Raw genomic sequence first — 26764 nt, forward strand, 5'->3', positions numbered from 1 at the left:
CCTTCAGACGCAATAAAACAACAAAAAAAACATATCTCATGTGTTGGCATCCAAGTGTCCGCGAGCCTCCGACATTTATATTCAACTCGAAACAACGCCATTCACACCATTTATAAAACCTAAATGTCCACTGGTAGTAGCTACACTAGTTGAAATAGTGTGTTTGAGGTTCCGTGAATGCACCTAGTAGGAAGATAGCAGTGGACATTTAGGCTAAACATGGTGTAAATTATGCTGTTGAGAGTTAAATATCAATGTCTGGGCTTGTGTGTTTTGGTATAGTGGTGAGTAGATGATGATTGCATTTTCATTTTTCATTGAACTATACCTATACCAAGTGTTTTGGCTTTGGATTAACATGTCATCCAGATTTGTATACATTCATGGGTTGAGGTCAAGAGGCTGCTAACAGGTAGGTTATACAATACTTACTTACTGGCACAACTTCACCTGTTTCCATGGAGGTGAAAACTGGAGCCACAGTTACAGTGAATTTAATAACACGTCTCGGCTTGTAGCTTTCACCAGGGTCATCCAGGTAAACTGCTTGTTTTTCTGGTGGTGATGAAATACCTCACTAACTTGAGTAGGCTTGTTCCCAGTAAATGTTTTGTACCTAACATCAAAGCTACTCCTTCAAATTAAAGCTGCAACAGCTTTCAGAGAGTTCACACTGAACTCCCAATAATTGCCAGACATTTTCTTGAAGAGCTGTATGTAAGGAGACAAATGTCAAACTGAGGAACGGCAAACATTCTCTGGAGTTTATTCTGCAAGCCCCCTAGAAAGAAATTCTTGAGAATGTCCAAATGAGCCAATGCGAGAACATAGCAAAAGATCTTGAGGAGGATTCACCACGTGCCTTTTCTAACATGTGACAAGATGCAAACATTTTAAATAACAGATCAAATATTTCCAAATGAAAAAGCAGGCGAGTGCCATACACCTGGAACAAGAAGTTGTCAGGAGAGTATTTAGAGATAAGGTCCGACGCCAGTGTCGATATGCTGTAAAAAAAAAAAAAGAAACGGGATCCCTGCAGCAGAATTTATACATTACTGAAATCAGCTAATGATTATCTTTTTAAGGAAAAGGACACCTTTGTTATTAGAGCAATGGATCACCCTACGTAAAATAAGGGACCTTACACATTAATATAGGATTGTTGCTGACCTAAAAATGTCAGCTGCAATGTTGTTAGCCCATGCGTCAGATACCACCACTATACAGTAAGATACCTATTAGGTAGGTATTAGGGACTCACCGAAGGGGGACAAAATTTCACATTTCGAGACTAATAATAATTTATCAAGAATAAAGTCGTAATGTTTTGAGAATAAAATTTTAATTTTACAAGAATAAAGCTATCTGAATAATATACAAGAACAAAGTTGTAATATTACGAGAATAAAATCGTAAAATTTGAGAGAAAAAACACTGGTGAAGTTGGAAAGATTTGGACATTTCGTATCAATAACTTATAAACATGACCATGGAAAAATGGGGAGGAGTGGAGAGATGGGTGGAAAAGAGGGGAGAGAAGTAAATGAGAGAGATAGGAGGGGTGGGGAAGAGAGGGGGAGAGAGAGGAGAGAGAGAGACCAGGAACAGTTGTGCAACATAAGGCATCATCTCTGACTAGTTATAATGAAAACAATAACAGTGTAAAGATGGTATTGTTTATTAATGATATCAGCAACAATTCATATAATAATAATTAGACTTTATTCTCTAATTGTTTGAATCTTTTTTGTATCCAAAGTGGCCCTAATATTCTGTGGTAGAAACAAAGGCGAGTGCTCTATTGACATTGCAGTGACCCCGTTGCCAATCAAAAGAAGCCACTGCGGTTGCTGATTAATTGTTTTCAACGTTTTTCAGGTGGAGAGATGGAGCAGGGACCCCATACTATATAAAGTGTATAACATTGTGTTTTATAGTGAATTGGGCCTAGTGCCATGTATAAACATAGCTACCCTGTTATTGTGCATTCAATTGGTTGGAAAATAAATACAAAATTACAAAAAAAAATTAAAAATTGTCTCAACCAAACATTTCGCGACCCCCCCCCCCCCTGCAGTACCTCCACGGACCCCCTAGGGGTCGCGGACCCCCTGTTGAAGACCTCTGGTTTAGATGCATGAAAAATGACGACGTCTCCAGTTTCCAAAAAAAAGGTGATTTATTGTTCACAATCTGCAGGGTTTCCAAAACAAACAGAGCACAACCACTTTCTCTGTGATTAGTCTATTTCCCAAAAACATAGATAAAGGATCCGAATACTCAACATACTCATATAAAGATAAATATGAACCCATTTGTCAGTAAAATCAATCCTCTAATTAAATAAGAACTGATTTAACATAACCATTAAGTATCAAATACATTTATGCAGGTCAGAATTATCCTTATTGTGGGCAAATGGAAGATCCCACCTGAGACAATACCCAGTCACTTAATGTATAGGGGCTTGAAGTTGGCTGGAATATCCAACCCCACCATTACACAGCTGTTTGCAGGACACGTAGTGATGAGGTAATGTATCATAATTCTCATTCTCCTCTCATCCATCTTGTTTGTAAGAGACGTGGAGTTTGCTAGAAGCAGACTCGAAAGTGCTGGTCTCTACGGGTTAGCCTTTAGCCTATTGCACGTAGCCCGGCTTGCTTAGTTCCCTCTCCCTTCATCTTAACATAGGAGTTTTCAAGCCTGACTGTCCTAAATCATTGCTGTGACTTTGTGGGTAATCTGCCCCGACCACAGACATTGAGAATAGTTTATAGAAAAAGGCAATTTTCTCCCTGATTGTCTCCTTTGCTGTTGTTGGTCGTAAAAAGACAGTAATATTAAAATGATCAGCAATTGCTGTACTTTGGTTAATTAGCATTGTTAGCACACACATGCCATCATCAGCAAAGTATGATTATCCACTCTGGTCCAATAAAGAATTACAATGTTGATTAAAAACTTTCTATGAATCATAAGGCTAATAATTACTTAGCTTGATGATGAGATGACAGTCAGACTGGTTGTAGCTGGTAGTTCCAGCTGAAGAGTTGCATCCTCTTGCACAACATCGACGTCATCGCACAGCAGACACAAACAATCACTCATTTTTCCTGAAGCTCCCCCTACTGTGAACTGTTCAAGGTTGTATCAGTGACTGGAGACAAGCAGTTTGAAGGATGTGGGATTGAACCAGACAGTGCAGTGGAAGACGCTAAAGAGAATGTGTTGTGTGTTTACATAGAAGGTTTACTGCATCACTGTGCACCATTTTTTCTGTTAATATGTTTAATGAAAACCTCCCAGTTTAGTGGATGTGCCGCTGGAATTCCCTTTAAATGAGATGTCCTGTGTGTGTGCGTGTGCGTGCGCGTGTGTGTGTCAAGGTCTTATTTCTTGCTTTCTTGGGTTTCCTAAATGTTTCAGAGTCTGCAGGCCTCTGATCACATTATAAAGTCTGTGGTGTGGTGTCTCGGTTCCCTCAAATCCTTTTTACAAAATCTCTGGGTTCCTCCAAAGAAAATTCTACAAACCCAAAAGAGTTTCTATTCTTGAGTTATGGCACAGTTGGCATCCCATAAGTGTATGCGTGAGAGTCAGCAAAGTTGATGTAATTATAGTGCAGCTCCATAGTACTATAATTAGGGCCATCATGACACTCAGCTCTGCATGCAGGCAAACTGGTGCAGCTCTCTGAGACGTAGTCCAGACCCTGGTCCAACATGTGGGTTAGACACACACCAGCCACCAGTCAGATAGTCCCGATATATTCAAGGACGCCACAGTGAACAGTGTTTTTTTTGGGTGTGATGATTCTCTTTCAGCTGTATTGCTTTCTGAAATCACATCAAAAACTGTGAGAATAAAATGGGAGTCAGCCTCCACAGGGCAGGTCCGGAATGGAGGTCAAAAGATATTGCATGAGTTATGAAAAGGAGAACATTGAGAACACATAGTACAGAGATACAGTCTTTTTGGGAAATGTGACTGTTTTTACCACATTCTCCTCTCATATGTATCTTGTGTAGACTGAACTCCGGAGGATGTGTGGAGAATTGGGTCCAAACTTTCAATGCAGTTTGCCTTCTCATGCACAATGCGGGAGATTCTGTGCTCAGACTTTTTTACAACACAACAGAATATCTCTGCCGGGTGAGGGTGAGGGCTGGTAAAGCAGGCAGAGGCAGGATGTAACATATTAACTCGGCTGCAGAGATTATGTGTTTTTGTCTACATCGACACCGGTGTCGGACCTTAACACCAAAATCTCTCTTGACATCTTCTTCAGTCTCCCCTATGCTTTTCAATCCGGATATATTTGTTTTCTTAACTTGATTTTTGTTTGTCTAGTGTCAGGAGCATCAACAACCCACCACTTGCACGTGGTGAATGGAGAAACTCCGGAGGCTCTCACTCTGACATGTGCGTTCATACATACAGCCGCCCTGGAGAATGTTCGGTTTCAGTGCGTGTCTGAAAGCAACTTATATTTGCTCAAGCATTGTCAGTCAATGGGATCAACTAACAAAAAAGGCCAATAAAAACAAGCAAACTGAAGTGTGTGCATGAGTGTGTGGAACTATTTAAAAGATTTATCTAAAGGCGGCCCACAGTCTCAAAGTCTGAAACCTCTGATCACCCCCTCCTGTAGCCGACATACAGTGAAGCACCACTCAGCTCCATTCTGATCATGTTTTTAATCGGGACTCAGTCCTCGCCCGTGTAGTCTGCTTTAACCTAATAGTAAAAATAAAAATAAATCTCCTGAACTGAAGAGAGACCAGGGCGGCACAGTTGATCCGTGGGTAGCACTTGCTTCACTGTAAGGAGATTCTGGGTTTAAACCATAGACTGTATATATAAACCCTGGATCAACAAAACTGACTTAGATTTATTTTGATGAAAACAGACACATGTGTCTGACATTATACAGTAATTCTGGAAAACTACCATGAGGGTTACAACCTTTTTTAATACCCAATTAAGGTGTAAAATGTTGCCTGAAATAAAAATATAGTTTGCAACAAAAATTTTGATTCTTGTTGCAAACTATATTTTTCATTATCAACCTGAAAATATGTAAATTTCTTCCCACTGCTGAGATTTCCAGACAAAACACAAATGACATGTGCAGTGTCCACGTTGGTTTTGTATACGTTCGTCTGCCACTTTAAATGATATTCAATAACGTTTTTGAATAGGAATTTTACATTTTGCAAAAGAAAATGAAGAAATATTCCAAAGTAGAAAGAAAATACACAGAAGGTACGAAACTGCTGGTTTGTCTTTTAATCATTTCAACATAACACATGACAACTCAAAGATACACTGTACTGTACAATAAGTCAATAGTTCTGTTGTTGTGTTCATCTCTTTGGATCAACCAATATACAAATCTGTCACTTTTACATTGCAGCAACTGATTGCATGTGAGATATGTAACAAAAAAGCGAGACTTCTTCTTGTTTTCTTCCTTTCTCTGAAGCACATTATTTATATAATTCTCCCTGTAGTTGATAAACTCCATGCTATATAAAATAGTGTCAGTGAATGCAAAATATTCTATTTTCGTTCACCTTATTTCACCTTTTTTTTATTCCAGACGTGGCTGTTATAGCAAGTGATAAAAAATAAAGGGCTATGTCACTAAACGAGATACACAAAGAGGTTGGAATGCAAGACTTACATTGAGCTAGAAATATATAAAACTACACATGGATGTTGTCTGCATCAGACAGTACCCAGTTTCTTACTAAAAGCAAAAAAGAGAGGGAGAGAGCGAGAGAGAGCAGTATTAAAAATCTAATCAGTTTTTCAGGCTTTAACTGATGAAAAAATTCCCTTAACTTTTTTTATGCTCTGCACCTACTAGTAAAGAGGAAAAGTTGAGGATAAGTGCATCCCTAGTAGGTGCAGGTCGAGGTAATGGATCTACAGCCGAGCCACAGAACAGAGCAACATGAGCATCCATCTCATATCAAGTGTTTCTGACGCGCACTGGTTTGGTGTGAGCTTTTTTTCTGTTAGCTTGTGTATGGAAGCTTATTTCTGCAAAAAAATCAACTTCTTCTAAACTGAATGAAAAGCTTAACTTAACTCTCAATTTTGATGTCATACATTTAAAATGATAAAGTAGCAGATGAGAAGTTAAAGCAAATAACTTTAATTTCCACTCACTGAATTTGCTAATGATGTCTTTGTGCCTAGTAAAAGAAAACAGAAATTTGACTCACTAAATACAAATGTGTGTTTGCAAAATTTCGAAAAGCTACGTCAAATGTTTATCGTCATTACATACGTTTTTATAAACCAAATCTAAATTTAATATTTTTTAATTTCAAAGCGAATTTGAAGCAGATTATTTGAAAACAGTCAATAGTATTAACTTAATACTGTATTTTATTAATATGAGTTTAATTAGTTTTTTTTCTTTCAGTAATTGGTTTCCATACACATCGGGATGTGATTGATTAATGACTGACCCAGTCCTGGGTCAATCTGAAAATAAAATAAAGACAATAGCTGTGAGTTCTGATGGTGTCGGTGTTTCCAGCTACGAGCACAGCCTGACCACACACTTTCACTTCCGTCTTGAAAAATATAAAATTATATTTGTTTATTTTTCGCCTATTTGCTAAGTCGATCCACTTCACAATGAGAAACTGGAAGTGTTCTCCTCTGCAACATGGTGGCCTCAGTCACACAATCGAGTCATTAAAGCAGGAAGTTGCTCCTGTTAGCAGGGACCGGAGCGATCTGCTTTAAGTGCTTATATTTTGGGGTCACTCCTGACACGATGTTTGTTCAGTTACATTGTATATAAATGGCCTGCAGGTGTGCCTCGGTTGCAACGGTCTCAGTGGAAGCTTGTGGTCAGGTTGTGGCTTCGACGCCCCCTGACAACCATCGTTTGTCATCGCCTCAGAATAACAGACACGTCGCTGCTGCTCTCTTCAAGAACTTGGCTGCAGAGTTTGATTCTATAAATTTATGAGAAAGAAGGCAAAGCTGGTTTCTCAAATTGAAAGCTTCAGAGGAGAAGGGGCAGGGGGCTCGTATGAAGAAGGATATTAGTGAGAAGTCTATCAAAAATACTGTTATTCTTTTGGAGAAGAGAAATACACAAAGGTTGATAAAGTCTACACATCAAACTAATGGCACATACATGTACAGGATCAATACAAAATTAAAAAACATATGAACATATAAGCTGAAATTTTAAATGAAAAAAAAAATACTCTTTTTTTTTTAAAGGTTGAAAGTGCTAGAATTCAGATTAGCTCACAGAAACCCAGGGAGGACAAACTTAATACATGCCCAAAACTTTTCCGTAACCCTTTTTTTAAGCATTAAATGAGTCTTTGTTACAAAAATATAAATGCTCAATTTGATTGCTACAAATCTGGCTTAAGCCAGGAGGATTTTATACATTTTAAACTCATAGTAAAGATCAAATTTGAATCTTGGCTCTTTTTTTTAATATATATCAGGTAAATTTATCAGAAAGGTGCCGACAGCAAATTTATTTAGGATCAATGACAAGTTTGATCGTTTTTACAAGAATCATCATTAAAATAATGACCTTCCAGGGGGGAGACTAATACGTGTAAAATAAGGTTCAAATTAGTTCAGAACTCTGAATATAAAATCTACGATTTCAGCGATGAATATGTGGTTAAACAGTCAGACTGTTAGGAACATCATTGCTTGCTGATTCTGAATTTTCAGTTGCTCCGAGGGGAATATTCACCTGTCTACCACGCAGGGGCCGTCAGCTGCTCATAGTTGGGCTTTTTATATCCTACAGTATACAAATCGGATTACAAGCAATTGCGCAAAAGTGTGAGTTTCTTCTCCCGAGGTTTTGGTAAGAAAAAAAAAATAAAACAAAGAAAAATGAGGTGATGTGTTGTGTTGTTTTTCGAGGTCCTGTTTTATACAAACAGAAAATAATATATCATATGACAACAAACAAAACAAATATATGACTATGAGCGATACTGCAAGTCTCGCAGTCAGTCGCGTTTCCCCCTGTGCTTTGAATGTCAAAGCCTCAGGAATTTCAGTGACTGCATTCTTCCAGATATCGCTGTATTTTCAGACCCTTTTCCTTTGACTCTACAAAGCAGCTGAGAGAAGAGGAGGAGGAGGAGGAGTATGGGGGTGACCGATGAACACTTCATCGGGTTTGTTTGTGCATGTTTTCAGCTTGCTGTTAATCTTGCAAAAGATTGAAATTATCTAGTGGTCTACAGTTGTCGTCCATCAGCAACCGTGGCTAAAAGCAGCAATATGTATTTTATTTGTCCTTGTTCATGTGCTATCTTTTTTTTTCTCTTCGTTCTTTTTCAGTCAACATTTAATGTCTGCTAAAGGCGGAGTGAGCGGGGCTCCTCCTGTGACAGATGATGTCACAGATGATGCAGGAGCTCCGCCCTGTGTGAACTTGTGGATATGTCACTTGTGTTTGTCATGCCACGGACAGAACAGTAGCTAAAGGAGCACCTGTTTCACTTTGAGGTTTAGGGTTAACTTTGGGCTCAGGTTTTTAAAGGCTGGTGGTGAATGGTTAAAAAGGCTCTAAACTCCGAGATATCCAAAACCACTGAGCTCGGAGTGAAACCTGCTCTGGGATTTACATATTCCACCAGATAACAACCTACAGTCATAAATCCATAGGCCATCCACGTCAGCATCCCTACAACACAATCTAGTTCAAATCCTAGTTGATTATTAAGCCACTAACAGCCGTCTATAGATATTTCCCATCCACAGTTCTGATCCACTATCCTATCTCAAGTACATGTAAAGGTAAAGACTTGATATGACAGAGAAAGCATAAGGGAAAAAGCTAATACTTCATCCATTTGTTTGATCAAAAAAAAATGCAAGATATACACAAATGTAAACCTGCCAGACATCATAAACATCATCACTTAGTTTTAATACATCTACCTAAAATTCACCTTACTGAGATAAAAGCAATTATAATATTCATTTTTGAGATATTTCGTACACTGCAATAACATTCTTTACCACATTTTTCCTCATCTGTCACTGTTATTCTTGTTCTTTGCCATTCACATATGTCAGGGTTCACCATTAATATGATGATGATGATGCATCTTTTTAAAAGACTGCGTAAAGATGTGTCTGTGTTATATTCCAAAAATATAGCCTATGTTTTAGATATGTCAGGCAGCCGAGGGCTGCAGTATGTCGTTATCGAGGGAAGTTTAAAATTAAAAAGATAACTGTTAGAGGGAAGACGGGTGAAGGAAGAAGAGTCCTCACAAAAGAAACCAGGTGGATTCTGGGTCTTTGAAGGAACCACGAGTCTCAGGCAGGGAAAACCTCTGGAAGTCACAAGTGAGGAGACTAAAGGTTTCCTGGGGAGATTCCTAAAGGTGAAGTGCCGTCTGCTAGAAAAAAGTGCTTCTCTTGAGGAAAAGTAAAAAAAAAAAAAACAACAAAGCCAGCATGATGATACAACCATGTCAACCATCTCACACACTTTCACATTTCTTCCTGTTTTTTTTCAAAGTGTGTGTGGGTCTCTGTGTTTGGCAGCAACCAGAGGAGGCAGTTCCTCGGTTTTTTTCATTTAGTGAACTATTCCCATTGAACCTGACCTGACTCTAGGAGCACATCAGTTGTTTAAGAGAATAATTAGGTCTTCTATCAAATTGGCACTTTTGTGTTTAAGAGGAGGATTTTAGAGCAAAGGTTCAATCGTTGGCTTGATTTCTATCTCACTTCATTCCTTCACTGATCTCTTCCTATCTGTACTCATCATGACAGCGGGTGGTTCAAAAGTCAAGAGGAGACACATTCTACAATGTTCTTACATTTGGAAAAGAAAAATAAAGTAAAACTAAATATCCACTTCAAACTATATTTTTTCTGGGTCACAACAAGACAGACAATCTTCACTAAAAAATATCTTTGACTTTTTTTAATTATACATGATAAAGTATGCAGTACCATGCCTTTTGGCCTACTGATCCTGCCCTCTATACTACTAAATAGGGGATGGAAGGGGGATAAAAGTTGAGGTAAATGGGAATTAAAAAAGAAGGGTTAATACGTCGTTATAACTATAGGATAAGGGGGGGGAAAAGCCCAAATAAAAGCTGCTTCGTCTTCTTTTCTCACCTTTTCATTTTTTGCTCAAAGGGGTTTCACTTCCTTTTAAGGCTCAATCAAAAGCTTCTGTGCACTTTCATTTAAGGCTTCTAAGTGTTCATTTGTTTGTTTATTAATTCAAATTCTCCAACTTTTCAATCAGGCCTTGTGAAGCGCCACACCCAAAATATCCATGCTGAGCTGGGCTGAGCTGGGCTGAGGCAGGCACGGAGGCCGTCATGGCTGCGCAGCCGAGGGCCGGCTCTCTCTCACTGGAAAGCCTGGTGGAAGCGAGGCAGTGTGGTGGTACTAAGGCTGGAGCTGAACATTGGGGGGAGGGGGTGCATGGGTCCGAGGCCCAGACCCCCACTGGAGCTCTGCTGCTCCTGAGGTTGCGGTTGCAAAGAGGTAAGAGGTGCTGCCGCATGGGGCTCGGCAGCGTGCAGAGATGAGGAGGAGGAGCAGGAAGAAGAGGAGGAGGTCGCAGATGAGGTGTAGCCCATTACCAGCCCTCCCGTGTTCATGGGGGCGTTGTATGGGGGCAGGTTGAGGGGCAGGAACCCCAGCAGATGGGAGAAGTCCATGTTAGCAGCACATAGAGACTCAGCGATCATCGCAGGACTCTTGGACAGGAGGTGATCCCCGCAAAGCTCATCCGTCAGGCCCGAGGTGGGCTCCAGTCCGTCCTTGGGGGGCGAGGCAGCAGCGTGGGGCTCTACAGAGGAAACCGAACATGGCAAGCCACTCTGCAGATCCATGAGGAAGCTCTCCATCTCCACTTTCAAGGGCTTGTCCAGCAGGTATGAGGTAGATCCCAGCTGGTATTTGTGGGCTGGCTGGGGCTGGTGCTGCTGCTGGGGAGCCGGAGACTGGTGGTGGGTAGGCAGTGGAGGGGAATGGTGGTGGTGGTGATGGTGGTGATGATGGTGATGGTGATGGGAGAGTGGGTGAAGAGGTCCAGGGGATTCCATGTGGCAGCCCATGCCCATAGTTGCAGACAAGGAACTGGGCATTAGGGACGGGTGTGGGTGACCCACCCCCGGATTAGACATTGCTGGTAGATGGTGGGGGTTGTACATGCCCATTGGAAAGTGGGCCCCACTGGGGAAAGGTTTGCCCATCATTGGATCTTTGTTGGGACCCATGCCGCACATCATTGGACTGAGCTCCTCCTTCACAGAGCAGGGCGGGGATCCGGAAGCTAAAAGACCTAACATGTCCGGGGGCTCTGTCTTGATCTTCAGCAGCTCCTGCGAGTGGCTCTTCTTCACATGGCGTGTCAGGTGGTCCTTCCTGCCAAAGCGCTGGGCACAGTACTGGCACAGGAAGTCCTTGCGGCCTGTGTGGACCACCATGTGCCGTCTCACATCCTTCCTTGTGTAGAAGCGACGGTCACAGTGGTCACACGGGTGTTTTTTCTCCTTGGTGCCACCTGACGACTTCCCGGAGTGGCTCTTCAGGTGCTCCAGGAGAACAGGAGTACTCTCGTAGCTCTGCATGCACACTTTGCAGGTGAGATCCCCTGCCGTGGCAGAGTGCATGGCCATATGACGCTTGTATCCCAACTTGGTGTTGTAGTGCTTCCCACACTCCTCACACTTGAAGGCCTCCTTGTTGGGGTCATGGGTCTGCAGGTGGTTTTTCAGGTGGTCTTTGCGGTGAAACATTTTCTCACAGAATGAGCACTGATGGGTCTTCTGTGGAGAGTGTGTGGCCATATGCCTGCGAAGGAGCAAAACAGAGACTGAATGATAAAGAAGCTTTCGGACATGTAACATTTCTTAATGCTCCCTAAAGACTTCCTTCAACTGAACCACTTGTTTTCCATTTATCAAACCCTATCGTGTTTCATAGTCCGGACCCCAACAGTAGCTTAGTTACAAAAACGTATCAGTATTGGCATGTTGTTTGTGTTGCCACCTGATGGATATACTGTAAGACCAATAGTCAGCTTTGTCTTTGGTCTCCACCAACTGCTTGAGGGAAATATCTGGCTCTAAATGCTACACTGTGTTCACTAGCGTGTCGCTAACTGCTGTTTGGATCAGAGCTAACAGGTGAATGGTCAGTTTGCCTGAGCCAATTCACTGAAAACAGCTGCCTGCTGCCTCTGAAAATGGTGCCAATGATGCTAATAAAGTTGTTGGTTGTTAAGCAATGAGCTGAAAGACACTGTTTTCAGACATGACCTCACAATTGGCTCTGGACTTTCTCCAGAGTTTGCCTGTAACAGCTCCCTAACCCGAACCCATAAACAACACAGCAGGAGATTCAGACAACAATACAGACATGTCGAAGCGTTCAGGTGAGGGGTCGCGCAGCCTGCAGGAGGCAGGAGGTAATGTATTATTCCACTGTGGAGATCAAGTGTTTTTCGTTAGCAGTGCATCAGCACTAGTGTCGGCCCTTAAACTCTCTTAATTCTAAGACTTAGTTTCCTTTTTGCGTTTTAGAAACGTCATCAACAGACCCAGATCAATAAATCCTGCTAAGGATCTCCTGCTATGTTCTTACATGGGCTCATTCAGGCATTATCCAGACTTTTTACAAGGGGGTTGGTTGGAGTAACCCTGGAGCCCGGCGAATGTCCGTCTATTATCAGGAGTTCAGTGCATGTCTGAAAACATCTTAACAGTATTGAGCAGAACTGCAGTGTGGTTTCTGAGGCTTTATAACTACCATCAATCCCTTTCCTGTAGTGATCTAGTTGTTAGTAAAAAAAAATTCTGATTATACTAGAAATTCTTGAGGTTAACTCTAGCCCTCCAACTCAAAATAATTATTATTTCCTTTCTGAAATGACTAAATCTGGATTGCGAGAAAGCATCTTTGCATCACACTGTATTTCAAAGGATGTGACCTGATCAATGTGATGGAGGCTTAATACCTGAAGAGTTTGTATTTGGAGCTGAAGGCCTTGGGACAGTGTGGATGCGAGCAGCGGAAGGGTTTCTCTCCCGTGTGACTCAGGGCGTGGACCCGCAGCTTCTCCTCTGAGGCCAGCAGAGCCCCGCACACCAAACACTCGTTCTCGCTCGCTCTCCCTATCTCTTCGCCCACTCGTCCCCTCTCCCTCTCTCTCTCTTTCCCCCTCTCTCGCTCTCTCTCTGTCCGTGGCAGCGGGGCGGCGCTCCCAAACAGTTTGACGGCAGTCCGTCGTCCCTCTTCCTCCAGCGTCAGTGCGGTAATACGGTGTGAGGCATCGGCGGCAGCAGCTGCCATGGCAGCCCTAGAGTGCCGCTGCCATGAAAACTCACTTGTGGCTCCCCTGCCTCACGGGCTCAACGTGGGAAGTTGTGGGGGTTTGTGGGAAAAGAAGGCGTCTGACAGCTCACAGGAAGGGCTGAAGATCAAGCAGTAACATGGAGGTAAGCCAAAATCTGTGATGAGATAGAGGGAACACTCTTTGACACTTATTGTTTTCAAGCGTGCAACATCGTAATACTTTAAAGCCTAAGTTTTACCTCTTATAATTCTACTTGTCTTTCTTTTGTCTCTGCACTTCCCTTCGCTCACTATGCGTCAGTCTCTCCTCTCCTTCTCTCTCCTCTTGTCTTCTCTCCTCCTCACCCAGTCCCAACAGCTATGGTTGGGGGTGAGTGGGAAATACAGCTCTGCATCTTTATTGTCCTGTGAGGAGAGAGCACACACGACGAACACAAGGTTAAAAGTGACTCCAGTTTCCCACTGGATTACAGCTTTTAAATGATAGTGTAATAGATTATTGTGGAGGAATCAAAACCTCAGAATCCACACACAAAAAAATCCAACCTCCCCAGCCCTTAATTCAACATGCTTAGCCTGAATCATAATTCCACCTCAAAAGCAGATGTCCTCTGAGCTCACTAGGGGGAGCCGGACGACAGTCTGACGGACGTGGAAAAACAGTTTTGTGAATGATGACTCTCACTCACAGTCACAGCACAGTACGTCTGTTTGTATAACAGTATGCAAAGACTCAATGTAATTACACAGCCTTATCTCTCATTATGTGTGTCTTCAGATGACACTGCTGTGCACAAATGCAGATTTGTGTGTGTGTGTGTGTGTGTGTGTGTGTTTGTGTGTGTGTGCACATGTATGTACTTGTTATGAAACTGGATATGGCTCCTGAAATCCTGAGGAAAACACACACAAGCCTCAGGGAAGAGAGAGGGTTGTGTCGGGGGTTGAACAGTGTTTTGACACAAACTCAGACTTCCTAGAACTAGCACTACCTGTCACTCTGAATACAACAAATTCCTGACAACAGCAGTGAAAACTGACGCAAACAAACCACAGAGTCACAAGAAAACACACGCACGGCGTAACTGAAAACTGTGTTGAGGCAGTTACTGTTGCTGTTTATTCAAATGAACCCCACACACTCATGTTTCTGAACTCTCTCCCCCTCTCATCTCTGCGTTCCCTTATTTACCCTCAGTGACCTCTGCGACCCCTGCTAGCTAACACACCAGCTAAGTCCAAGGTTGAGCTGACACAACACTGATCGCCATGTCAGCCGTGCTCCCAGCGTCAGTCACGTGAAATGAGTACCATAAACACATGTGGGCATATGTGACAGAATGCAAACACACACACACACACACACACACACACACACACACACACACACACACACACACACACACACACACACACACACACACACACACACACACACACACACACACGCACGCACACACAAACACAGACACACACACACACACACACACACACACACACACACACACACACACACACACAGCGCTGTAATGGCATCCTTTCTGTGTGAGAGGTCAATGAGTTAAGAAAGACAGCAAATACGCTGGAATCTGCTCTTTGCAGATGCTTGTTATTTTCACATGTTTACATATTGATACTGTAAGCTGTAGGTGTGAACACATGTGTCTACATGTTGGTAAGTGCGGCTCAAAAATAGACATATGAGCGTTGTGTGTGTGGTCATGTAAAGGATTTCTACACAAGATAGACTTGCGTGCCGATGGCTCACGCATGTCTTTCAGTGTCCATGTGCATACATGTGTTTTTGATCCCACAACGTGTGTCGTTACAGCGGCGGTTAAGAGGACCTGACACCTGTAGCGTAGTGAAATGGTCATCACCCAGCGGGGCGGGTGCCGGGGGGTGACACCCGTCCCATTGACCACCCTCAGGGAGCCCGGCTCTATTGTACAGCCTACCCACATCGCACATTCCTGGCCTGAACCATGCCGTGTTGCCCTGCCTCTCTCCTGCGCACACAACAGCACATACAACACGCAGAGTTCTGGTCACACCGAATGCTACATCATGTACCCCCCCCCACCCAAAAAAAAAAGGCTGTATGCTCATACACACACACAAAGGCACGCACACAGACAGGCAGACACAGTACAATGAAGAGGGTCGCCACCGTCAAGTCAGAGAAATAAACCAAATGGAGCTTGACCACAAAGGAGGCACCATGACAGACCACGTGGAGATGAAACCTCACGCATGGTCGCCCTCAGGCCTGAACACGCCAAAGTGACTCATACTGACCTCTGCAACATCATCACGTTTTCACTATGCACTTTCACTATTCACCACACATCCGTAAAATTACCCTCACGTCGCTGATGCTTTGTTACTACAATGCAGACACAGAGTTACAAATAATATTCATTTAAACCAGTAATTACTCTTGTTGATCATGTCCAGCAGTGAAGGATGTGGTTGACACACAAAAATCAAATGTGATTGTATGTTATGGGTTGTCTCTCGACCACATTTAGCTAATTAGTCAAATAAAGAGTAGATATAAGATGATCTGACATTTTGACTCATAGGGTAGAAGTAACGTACTAATAACGTTAACATCAGCACAGTTCTACTGAGGTTCTGCATTAAGTCATGACAGTGACAGAGAGCCAGCACCAACAACACTGGGACAAGAAACTGAGGCAGCTAAATGGAATTCAACCGTTGTTTGGTTTATTATTTCCACCTGTTTTAAACTCTACATAGATCTAAAACAATGACTTATGATAAGTGTTATATTCATGTTTCCTTTACAGAGAGCTTTATCAAGTATAGCCATTGCTTAGCTAAACCATAAATGTGGCCTGTTTTCTAATTTCAGTTTTGATGGGCCGACATCTAGACTTTACTAGTTTAGTAGCGTTGCAGTAAAAAGACAGCTCGAATCGAGTGGAATTTGATATGTACTGTATAAGTATGATGTCTAAAGAGAAATCAAATAAATTATATATAATAAAACTTTTGTCTGCTAAACAGTTTTGTCGAACAACTTGAAAGTTATAAACCTTTTCCAATCCAGCCTTTCTGAACAAACTACCTTCCTCCATAGGGCTCAGTACATGGAGTGACCCTCTACAGCTCAGAGAGCTCATGATGTCTGGGCTTTAGGATCTTTCTTGCATGTGTCACTGCTGCTCACTTCGCACGCCACTGCATGTTCCTCATTATTTCCCTCAAAACTTCCCTCAGTTTTGTGTTTGCAGCTCGACTGTGATATACAGCCCCATCTCCTCCACATGCTCATGCTCCAACAGCACCAAAACCCACACGTGTCTGTATGTGACAAACATTGAAATAGAAATAACCACATTTACATCAGGTAATATTTCCCATACAGTGATTCCTTTCTTTGTATTCTTGTAGTTTCCTTACTGTTGTCAGCATTATTATGTGTATTTTAAACTGTAAAATCTAATATCTCTTCACTCGACAGTGTATGATAGGAGTTGCTCTCTGTACTATTGTTGTGATTCTACATTTTTCTAGGCCTCACTCACACATGTGTTGAAGCGCTGGAAAGATTGAATAAAGAAATTGAATGCTAAAAACTAACAGTGTGTTTCTGTGTGTTTATCGGTTGCTTAAATTACGCTTAGCTGAACTTCAGGCTGATAAACTCATTACGCAAATTAAATCTGTTGTACTAATGCAGAAGATGAGAGAAAATTCATTCTCGAAAGCTGTTTAAACCTACGATCCATCCTACAAATATTTACATCATCAAAAGAGCCACATAACTTTGAAAATTTAGGCCTATCTTTTTGCTGACTGTCCATCCCCAGGGTTTACACAACATTCACACATACTTTGCTTTTTTTTCTGAAGTGTGTGACAAACTGAAAACATAAAATTATGTTCGTAGTGGTTTATAAATGGAGCTCTAACTTATTCAGCTATAATTCTACTCGTCAAAAGTCGGTGATCAAAACAACACGTATAGATTTTTTCACTTCAAGTAAACAACAGTGAAAACATGTTAAATATGATCTGACACTGACTCCTCAACCAGCTGATTGGGTTGTGAACTAATGTGGAGTTGAAGTGATTAGTCGTATGATAGTAAACTGAATATATTGGAGCACTAGTCTGCATAAACAAGCATATTAACACATTCTGGGAACTATTTTCAGACCTCTAATGGAATAAATGATTAATTGATATATCAAGAAAAAACTGGTAGTGAAAATAATCTGTAGCTTCAGTGCTATATGTCAGAAAATGGTAACGCCTATGTCGCCTGTTACATAAGTCCAAACATATTATTCTGGTCGTATAGGTTCTAGGTCAGAGGACACAGTGCCTTGTAACCAGGGTTTTCCACCAGCACAAACAGCACAACTGCAGCCATTTCCAACCACTAATCACACTTCACCCTCCCAGTAGTGATCACAAAGTATCCAGCACACTGCAGCACCAGGGAGCTTCATTCCAAAATGGCAGATGCCGCTACGGCAAACACTCCACAGCACATTCACATGGAACCTCTGCTTACTTCCCCTAATCAAAAACTTTGAAAGCAGAATTGAACTGCCACTTTCCAACCGCCCGGGTGTCTTTGGTTTCTGTCCTGGATGAAAGAGCTTCCACATTCCTTTCCTGAGGGGTCAGAGGTCAGCCTCTGCACTGCCTGCCTGCCCGCCCGCCACGGCTCCCGCATGCTGAGTGAGTGGTATTAACCCCTTCACTGCCCCCAAAGCCATCACGCAGCAACATGTGAGACGGGCTTCAGTGTTTGTGAGATTCTTCATGCTGCTGATGGCCACAGTGCAGAGCCAAACCAGGCTCGACCAGAGCAGGCCGGTCTCCTCTGCAGGACCACGGCCCACATGGAAGGACGCTGTGGCTACAGAAGCTTCTTGACTTAACTATACGAACAAACTAAATATAGAAAGTGAGTTCATCGTGCGGAGCTTAGGTGACAACAGCCGCACTCATAGCGAGGGGGGGAAGTGCTCTGGGTGGGTGAACATGTTGCAACAACATTGGAGCTAAATAATAAAAAAAATGTCATGAACCTTGTGAAAAACTTCTGATTTATCAAAATGCATCCCTCTAAATTACTCAAAATATTGATTCACAGATAAACATTTTAATAATGACGTTCATTTGTTGCCTGGTTTGAAACATGCACATGTAACTACTCATGTTATAAATGTGTCAATCCTTTTTTGAAACAAATACATCGATGCACTAAAAGGTTCTTTCTCAGAGGTGGTGTGTTATCAGTGCATTGTTTTTCATTCATTATTAGAAATCAAATGTATGGTTTTCAACACACATTTCTGTTAAGTGCTGCTTTTGTGGCGTATTTTGTATAATTGGTCTTGCGGTAACTCATTGTTATTTCATAATAATAATAATAATAGTAATAATGAAATTGATTATATGGGGATTTTCTCCTTGGTCAGTCTCTGAGGGGGACAGTAGTGAGGTAAACGAGTGTGGGATAAAGGGATGAAGAGGAAAAAAGGGAGGGAAAACAGGATTCATTTGCAGTGGTGAAGTCAGGGGTCTTTGCACCAGTCAAGTGACTCCAGAGAGAGGTGCGGGATGGGGGTAGGGAAGGTTGGGGCGTTGGTGGTCGGGGGGGTGGGGTGGGTGCTGGTGTAGGTCATGCTTTACTAAACACATTGAACAAGTGGCAGATGACGACAGCATGGCCGCCACCAACTCACTTCAGCCAAGTCCAAAAACACTTCCAGCAAAACTAATTTCTTTAAATGTTATATTATATTACATCAGATCAGATTATTATTGTCATTATTTTGGGGGGTGAATTGGGCTCACTACTCAACATGGAACAATTACATTTCTGGTTTTCGTGATGGATAAATAATTAAACACTTAATTCATTGTCAAAACGTTTGGAGGATTGTTTTTTCAATCAAATAATGTATCATTTATTAATTTATAGAATAAGGAAATGTGTCCAGTCCAACTTCTTCGATTAAGGAACAAAAATACACAATGTTGTCCATCAATAAATGATTCAGTTGACAAATTAATCATGTATTAAAAGTTGATTAATTCATAGAAAGAAAATAATTAGGGTTAGGGGTTAACCCATTGGGCAACATGTATAAGCCATGTATTCTTCAAATGAATTACCAACCACAGGTGAGACATGTGTTGCTTCTAACATGTGGGGACTTTGGTATCTTGCTTTGGTTTAGTTTTATTCACTGAATTATTTACCTAAACAATGATCATCACTGAAAATAATTGGTAGAGGCAGTCAGATTTAGAGAACAGCAGAACTTGAGGGATATGCAGGAGAGACCAACCTGTAAATAAACAGGGTTTTAAAAGCACTTTTTAATTGGCAGCATGCCGTAATTAATTACTGTCCAATATAAATGTTTTTATTACGTAGGTATTTTTGTTAATAAAACGAAGACTTTGTCATTATTATGGGATTTTAAATGATTTTCGGGGTGATTTTATTATCCTTTAACTTGGCAGCAGGCCGGAGTTTTGTTCTGCACCAACAACACAGCTCAAACTCTCCGTCTGTTTCAACCTCCGTCTCTCTGTCTCCATCCTTCCTCCCACCTCCCCTCCTCCAACCCCCAGGTTTCAGTTCCTCTTCAGTGTGTTTTCTGACCCGGGGTGCAGCTCTGCACACGGAGGGGCGGATGGAGTGGTGGAGGGGGAAGAGGAAGGAGTCCTCGCCCACAGCCAGAGCTCGGCTCTGCCAATGCCAAACCCTCACCCATCCCGACAGTTAGTCCCAGCCGCCACATCGCGTCGGGATGTGGCGGTGAAACCAGAACTGCTGCCCTGGCTAAACATAGCCCAGGCTGTGGTCTGTTTGGGGGGTGTGTGTGTGTGTGGAGGGGGGGGGGGGGTCAGGCAGGGCTCATCTAACTGTCACCAGGGAACACCTTTATTTCACCACTGCACGGACGTCTTCTCCTGACTTCACCCTGACACTTCGGCCCAGTGAAAATGTTCCTTCATTTTTCCTTTAATGGCCACTGGTTTCCAGCATTAATCTGATCCTCTGACTGAACACCAGCTACACAAGAAGCGGCGGATTTTTGTCATATAAAGAAGCAGAAACAGTGTTTTGCTTGTAATAAATAAAATAATTAGATACTGTTTGCTGCTGGTGTCTGGGGGTTCTGTGAACATTTGAATCATTCAATAGTTCATTACTGAGCTATTGTGGTTTATAAATGTACACCAGTTTGTCATCGAGCGTGATGAAGAATGGAATCCTTCAAATATCAGAAAATAAATGTAGCATGAACAGTGAGTCACTAGAAACTATCAAATGGATATTCCTGCAGCAGTGAGAGGTTTATTAATGTTTGTATTATTATTAGTATTATTTTATTAATATTAGTATTTACTTTGAAAGGTTACATGCAATTTGTATGAGGAAATAAGGTCTGCTGTTGTTTGGTATGAACTCAAATTTGAAACATAATGTCTCATGACAAACATTTTACAGTTTCAATTCTCCCCTCCAGCAGCCACTTGATTTAAAACCAAATGTACTTGCGCCCATGTGAGTGCCCATTGGAGTGTTAGTCTTACAATGAGGTGTGGTCGGGCGCCATTTCTATGGTGAGAAAGGATGGAAAGGATGGAAATGATGAAAAGGATGGAACGTATTACCAACACAACCCTGGTCTGAACCTTCACGGGTATCTGAAGGGCACATTATGAAGACATTTGTCTGTAGCACACAATGCGTGGACACACAGGGGCGCACAGCAGATGGTAGATGGTCTTAGCAGATCGCCTCCTCTGTCCAGAAGCGTTCTGTCTAACCACCTGGCAAATCCACCACTATAGTCCCAATTCAGTAAGATGAAACCTGGCTTTTAAAGGCAAGATTTACTGGGACATTATATATAACCCTTGTGAACCATGAACCTGCCACTGTCACCTTTTTTACTACTAGCAAAAGTGGATTTGGATGAAGCACTAAATGCACTCACTACATGCGCTTTACACCATGTGCTTAGATTGTTATTATGGAGCCAAGCAGCTCTGTGAGGCCTTACTTACAAGAATGCTATGAGCTAAATGTTACCAATGTACTTAAATGCTACTAGTATGGTTTTAAGGTACAAATTTCACTCGCTCATAAAAACTCATGATAAGGAAAATGTTTACGGACTTATATGAAAAAGCATTGGAAAGTGTTGTATTTTACATGTGTAAATGTCTCTCAGGTGGACAAACCACAGAGCAATTGGCTGACCCCCAGGCAGATGAATATGTGACTCCAAAGCAACATTCAGGCATTCATCAAGAGTACATTACATTAATAATTCTACATTGCAATGATGTTTAGATAGCATTTAAACATAAAAATGTAATCAACGGAAAAGCCGATGTTAAGGACTTTGTGAAGGGCAATGCACAAAAAACCACAGCACAGTGAGAGTGTAACCTAAGACATCATATGGACATTGGTCATTTGAAAAGAAGAGGAGATGTGCTTCAGGGCGAAGTGCAAACACATGTTTATATCTCCAAAACAAGATGATCTACAGAGAATGTGAGGTCACAGCCATCCATCGGCAGCACAACAGAGGAACACATTGATGGTGCAGCCGAAGGCATCAGCCACGTTGGCACTGGTAAATCTTCTACAAAATGTTTGTGGTACAAGACACCAAAACAGACACAAACAATGGCACAAAAGCACAATTTGACGGTGGAAGTGTATATTAGAAACACATTAACTTGCATTCTTTTTTTAGATCCTCAAATACATATGTGTGTGTGTGTGCATTTGTGTGTGTGCTATGTTGAGCTGGTGAGGAGGAGGCAGGGGTCAGTCAGGTTGTTGTAGGTGACACTGAGTCCACTCTGCTTATTTTACACTGGGTATGTCTGTTAAGCCATTTTCAGACCTGTAGGTTAAACGCGGAGAATTGGCTATGTTGTTTACCCAGAGTTTGCCTTTCACACATGCACAGCGGGTGGATCTCAGCTCAGATGTGTGCACAGCAGCAACAAATCCTCAACATTCAGGCAAGAGGTGGAGCAGGCAGAGGCAGGACGTATAAACTCAGCTGCGGAGATCACATTTTCTGCACAACACACAGACACCTGTGTCGGTCCTCATCCCCCAAAACTATATAGACATCTTGGTCGGTGTCTTCTACGTGTGTATCACCGCTTATTCACTTGGAGATATTTGTTTTGTTATTGTTTTTGTTTTTCATTTTTGCATCTGTCACACGTTTGAAGCATCATTTAAAAATATTAAAATAGTCATCATCAATTTCTATTGAAAATAATGTTTGGTCACTTCTTCAACTATCCAAGGTTCCTGATATTCATGATATAGAATAAACTGTAATAAATCCAATCCCTGTCTCCTACATATGACACCAAACGAAAAATGTATAAATTATATCTTACTCCTATAAAGATGCATACGATTTCCAAAGAAGATTTACCTACTTGTCCTAGATGTAAAACTAGAGAAGGAACAGTTATGCATCTATTTTGGCAATGTGACCTGTTAAAAACAATTTCGGAGATAGAATTTGATTTAAATGCCTGTTTATATTTATTAAATGTAATGTATTATTGAATGTGAAGTGCAATAAAATGTTTTGCTAAGAAATGCATACTTATATTTTGGAAAAATGAATCTCCTCCAACCTTGAAGCTGTTTTTGGATCAAATATCAGAAATGTTGCCATTAGAGAGTTTAACTTTGGAGAAGTGGAGACTTTTGGTCACCATTATTTTCTCACTTGGAAAACCTGTATAGAGATGTTGAATAATGGACATGGAAACTTTTTGACCCTGACAACATACACCATAAACTATTATTATAAAATAATCATAATCATCATAATCATAATAATACTAATAACTTTTTCTGTATTTGCTTCTTTGGGCTGTCTTCTCTACCTGGGTGCATGGGGTGGGATGGAGGCTATGAATGACTCAGTGTACCTGTAAGCTTGTAACCTCGTTACCTATTCATTGTGGCCATTGTACACTTACATATAAATAATAATAAAATATATTTTTTGCTCTTTAGTGTCACATTTATACTGTTAAATTTACTGTGCTTAAATAAATACAACATATTGGAAAAACTTCCCAAAACAACAACTTATTTTTGCAGCACCAACTTATTGTCCCACTTTCATCCCCCTCCTCCTCCTCTGTTTCTTCTGCTCATCCTCCTCCTTCGCCTCCATTCTGACTGACCCTCTGTCCCTCACTCCTCCTCTTCTTTCTTTCTGCCCTGCATGCCAGTTCAAACTCCCAGAAATCAGCCATGCACTCCTCATCTTTCCCTCTTGTCTCTTGGTGTTTTCCTTCCTTCTCTCCTGCTGTGGTCGCCGCAGACGGCACGCGTTTGGGAGGCACCAATCAAAATAAGCAGTCTGTAGTTTCATGCCTTCCACTGTGCATGTGCTTGTGTGTGGAAGCTGGCACACGCTGTAGAACATCTCCCACAAACATTAAACCACATTAAAGTCGAATGCCGTGCAAAAAGACAAAAGAGCAACATTATCATCATCATTATCTGCATCCTCATCATCATTATCCTCATCATCATCATCATCAGCCTCACTTCTCTTTCTCTATGTGCCTCCTTCGTTCTGTTAGTCTCTCTCCAAAGCCCAGGCGGGGACCATGAGACCAGGGGAGACATCTGTGGAACACACATCCTTCCTTTCACGACTGCTGGGGTTTGGTTGAGACAAATTAGAAATTTAACTGGCTCCACAAACAAAACTCAACAGGGCGTCTCTATTGACGCTAATTTAATATCAACCACAGTTGGTGGTGGCTGTTCTTTGAAGAAACTTTCTCACCGACCACTGTCTTCATCAACACCAGCACATTGGCTCAAGAACTCTGAAATTTGAAAGGAAGGTGCATGTGCATGTAGGACACACATCATCCTCATATGTGCTACTTTGTCCAGACTTCAGTAGAACAGGCAAAGGCGGAATAACAAGGGGATTTCTTAATGGCAGCATCAGGCGAAGCAAGATTTGTGTGCATGTGTGTGTGTGTTCGGTGTGTGTGTGTGTGTGTGTGCAGAGGTGATTCTGGGGAAAGCCCTTCTGGCAGGGAGTCCTGACCGTGACACGGAGCTCCACAGCAGCCGGAGATGTGGGCACAGTGCCAGTGGGCGTCACGCCAATTGCCCTCCCTCTCTCTCTCTCTTTTTCTCTCTCTCTCTTTCTCTCTCACTCACTCTCCATCACGTTTAAGGAGCAGAGCTTATACGGACACTGCAAACTTGCACACTTTTCCACAACCACTGGGTTCCCCACTTGCTGTATATACAGTAAACATATCCAATAATCACTGTATTAAACATGAAATATTGGGTCCACATTAAAATTCAGACAGCTGCTGACAGCGACAAACTTAAATGGGCAATCAGAGGATTTTGTATTGTTATCCTCCTTGAAGATATCCAAACCATTTTATAAATCATAGCTTTTTTAGGACATATAATCTTGGTCAGGTCAATAATGTGGAGCCACACGATATGTCTACAAACCGGAATGATTACGTGCTAGATGTCTCTTTTGTGTGTGACATGTATGAAAAACAATTCAGCCGGAGCTAGCAGCCTAGTTAATGAGGAGCTGGTGCCACAAAAAGGCAGTCGGTGTTTCACTCGGTACATCCTGCGCTAAAAGCAACAATGGAAATGGAAAGTAAGTCTATGTTTCTATCTATAGCTAATGAAATGATTGGCCATCACTAGGCACTTAAAAAGGTGACATGATATTATGACCTTATAAAGTCAGTCCGTCTGTCTGCAACCAGTGGTCCATATGAAATAGATACATAGGAGGGCCATCAGTCTCTTTTTTGGTCTCCTCCAACTTAAAAGTGAACTATCTGGCTCTTCAGCTGCTAAAAGCTCCACCACGTTCCCCAACGGCTGTCTGTCTTAGAGAGGTAGAGGGTTTATCAGAGTTGTTCCGTTGTCAACAGCTTGATGAGTGGTGAGGCTGGATTGAAGCCAAAACCAAAACAATGAGCTGAAAGATTCTAAAAGTAAAGCTAAAGGGGAACTGATCACTAGGAGATACCTATTTCGTTATTCACACAGTTATACCATCCATTGTTGAAGAAGAAATGATCAGCTTTAATATTTAGGGATTTTCCAATAATTGATGTGCATGACAGTGACCTGGCTTGTAATCAAGAGGGCTAAGCGACATACTAGCAGCCACCAGACTCTATTTTCTGCAAAGATGATGATGATGATATCGAGAATAATTTATGTGTATTTTTTCCCTATTACTGTGTAATAACTGCCTGAGACCACATAGGTTGATGTTGCTGCTGCTCAGCTTAAGTTACATCATCTCACGTGAAGTAGACTTTTAAATGCAGAACTTTTACTTGTAATGGAGTATTTTCTAACTTGGGGTATTTTACTTTTACTTGAGATTCAAAATGGGAATCCACAACTGACTCTCAAGGTCTTCATATATTGATATTATTATAAAATTCCTAAATTTGTGTGTCTGCGTATGATATTTTATATAGCACTTGTTTCTTTTCCGGTCCCTCTTTTGAGATAAAACTTGATATTTTTAAGATTCACAGTTTCATCATAGCTCATCATTTTCTACACCAAAGCAAATGAGTGCATGAAATCATTTATGTGTATTTGTTTTCTATGTGTGTATGTATGCGTGTGTATGTGTGTGTGTCATTGTATTGTTTGGCGATTCCTCACACTCTTGAACATTTTGTTCTCTTGCTATTACACTTAATAACTGTTTCACAGCCCCTGTTCAGCTTTTGGCTGAGGTTCTATTTTATGTCCTGATTTAAATGTAGACTGGCGTACGTATGATGCTATTATTTGCATTTCCCTTATTTCCACAGCCATTGTACTAAGATAAAGAAATGGTCTTTTCAACTGCATACTCCTCAACAAGCAAAACGCAAACACTGATGGTTTAGTTGCTCTGGTTGGAACCTATGAAGCCTGTGGTTGGTGGGAGCCAGTCCATCCAGCCACTGGGACTCGGACACTTTTGTTTCCCGTGGCTGCCACCGGCTCTCTCTGAATCAGATGGGGTCAGCAACAAACAATCTCTAAGTTTGGCAACGTCAGCTCAGCTTAAAACAACAGGCATTGTTTGACGGGCTTTTGTTTACAGAAATCTACAGGTTTCAACAGACCCCCACAGCCTTTACCCTTTTTTTTCCTCTTTCCTTACCCTCTCTCATTCTACAGCTGATTTTTCCTCTGGTTTGTTTCTTGTTTGCTGGAAGCCCCCGCGCCCAACCACACTCCCTCCTTACCCAGTCGCTATGTGTTTTTGTAAAGGATGTTCAGGGTTATGGAAGGGAAAAGGAGGAAAGTAGTGCGTGT

At 41.7% G+C, this 26764-nt stretch overlaps 1 protein-coding gene across 1 annotated transcript in view; it reads right to left on the minus strand.

The window, feature by feature from the left end:
* Nucleotides 1–5272: 5272 nt before the first annotated feature.
* The window catches only part of plagl2 (pleiomorphic adenoma gene-like 2), a 40767-nt gene continuing 19275 nt past the window's right edge, over nucleotides 5273–26764 (minus strand). The window contains exons 2-4 of the mRNA XM_061075471.1: nucleotides 13596–13761; nucleotides 13019–13511; nucleotides 5273–11853 (exon numbers count right to left, since the gene is read on the minus strand). Of these exons, the coding sequence (XP_060931454.1) occupies nucleotides 10401–11853; nucleotides 13019–13353 (1788 nt within the window). The 5' untranslated portion in view covers nucleotides 13354–13511; nucleotides 13596–13761 and the 3' untranslated portion in view covers nucleotides 5273–10400. The remainder of the gene's footprint in view (nucleotides 11854–13018; nucleotides 13512–13595; nucleotides 13762–26764) is intronic.

This window comes from Limanda limanda, chromosome 7, assembly GCF_963576545.1.
Source record: "Limanda limanda chromosome 7, fLimLim1.1, whole genome shotgun sequence".
NCBI classification, from domain to species: Eukaryota; Metazoa; Chordata; class Actinopteri; order Pleuronectiformes; family Pleuronectidae; genus Limanda; species Limanda limanda.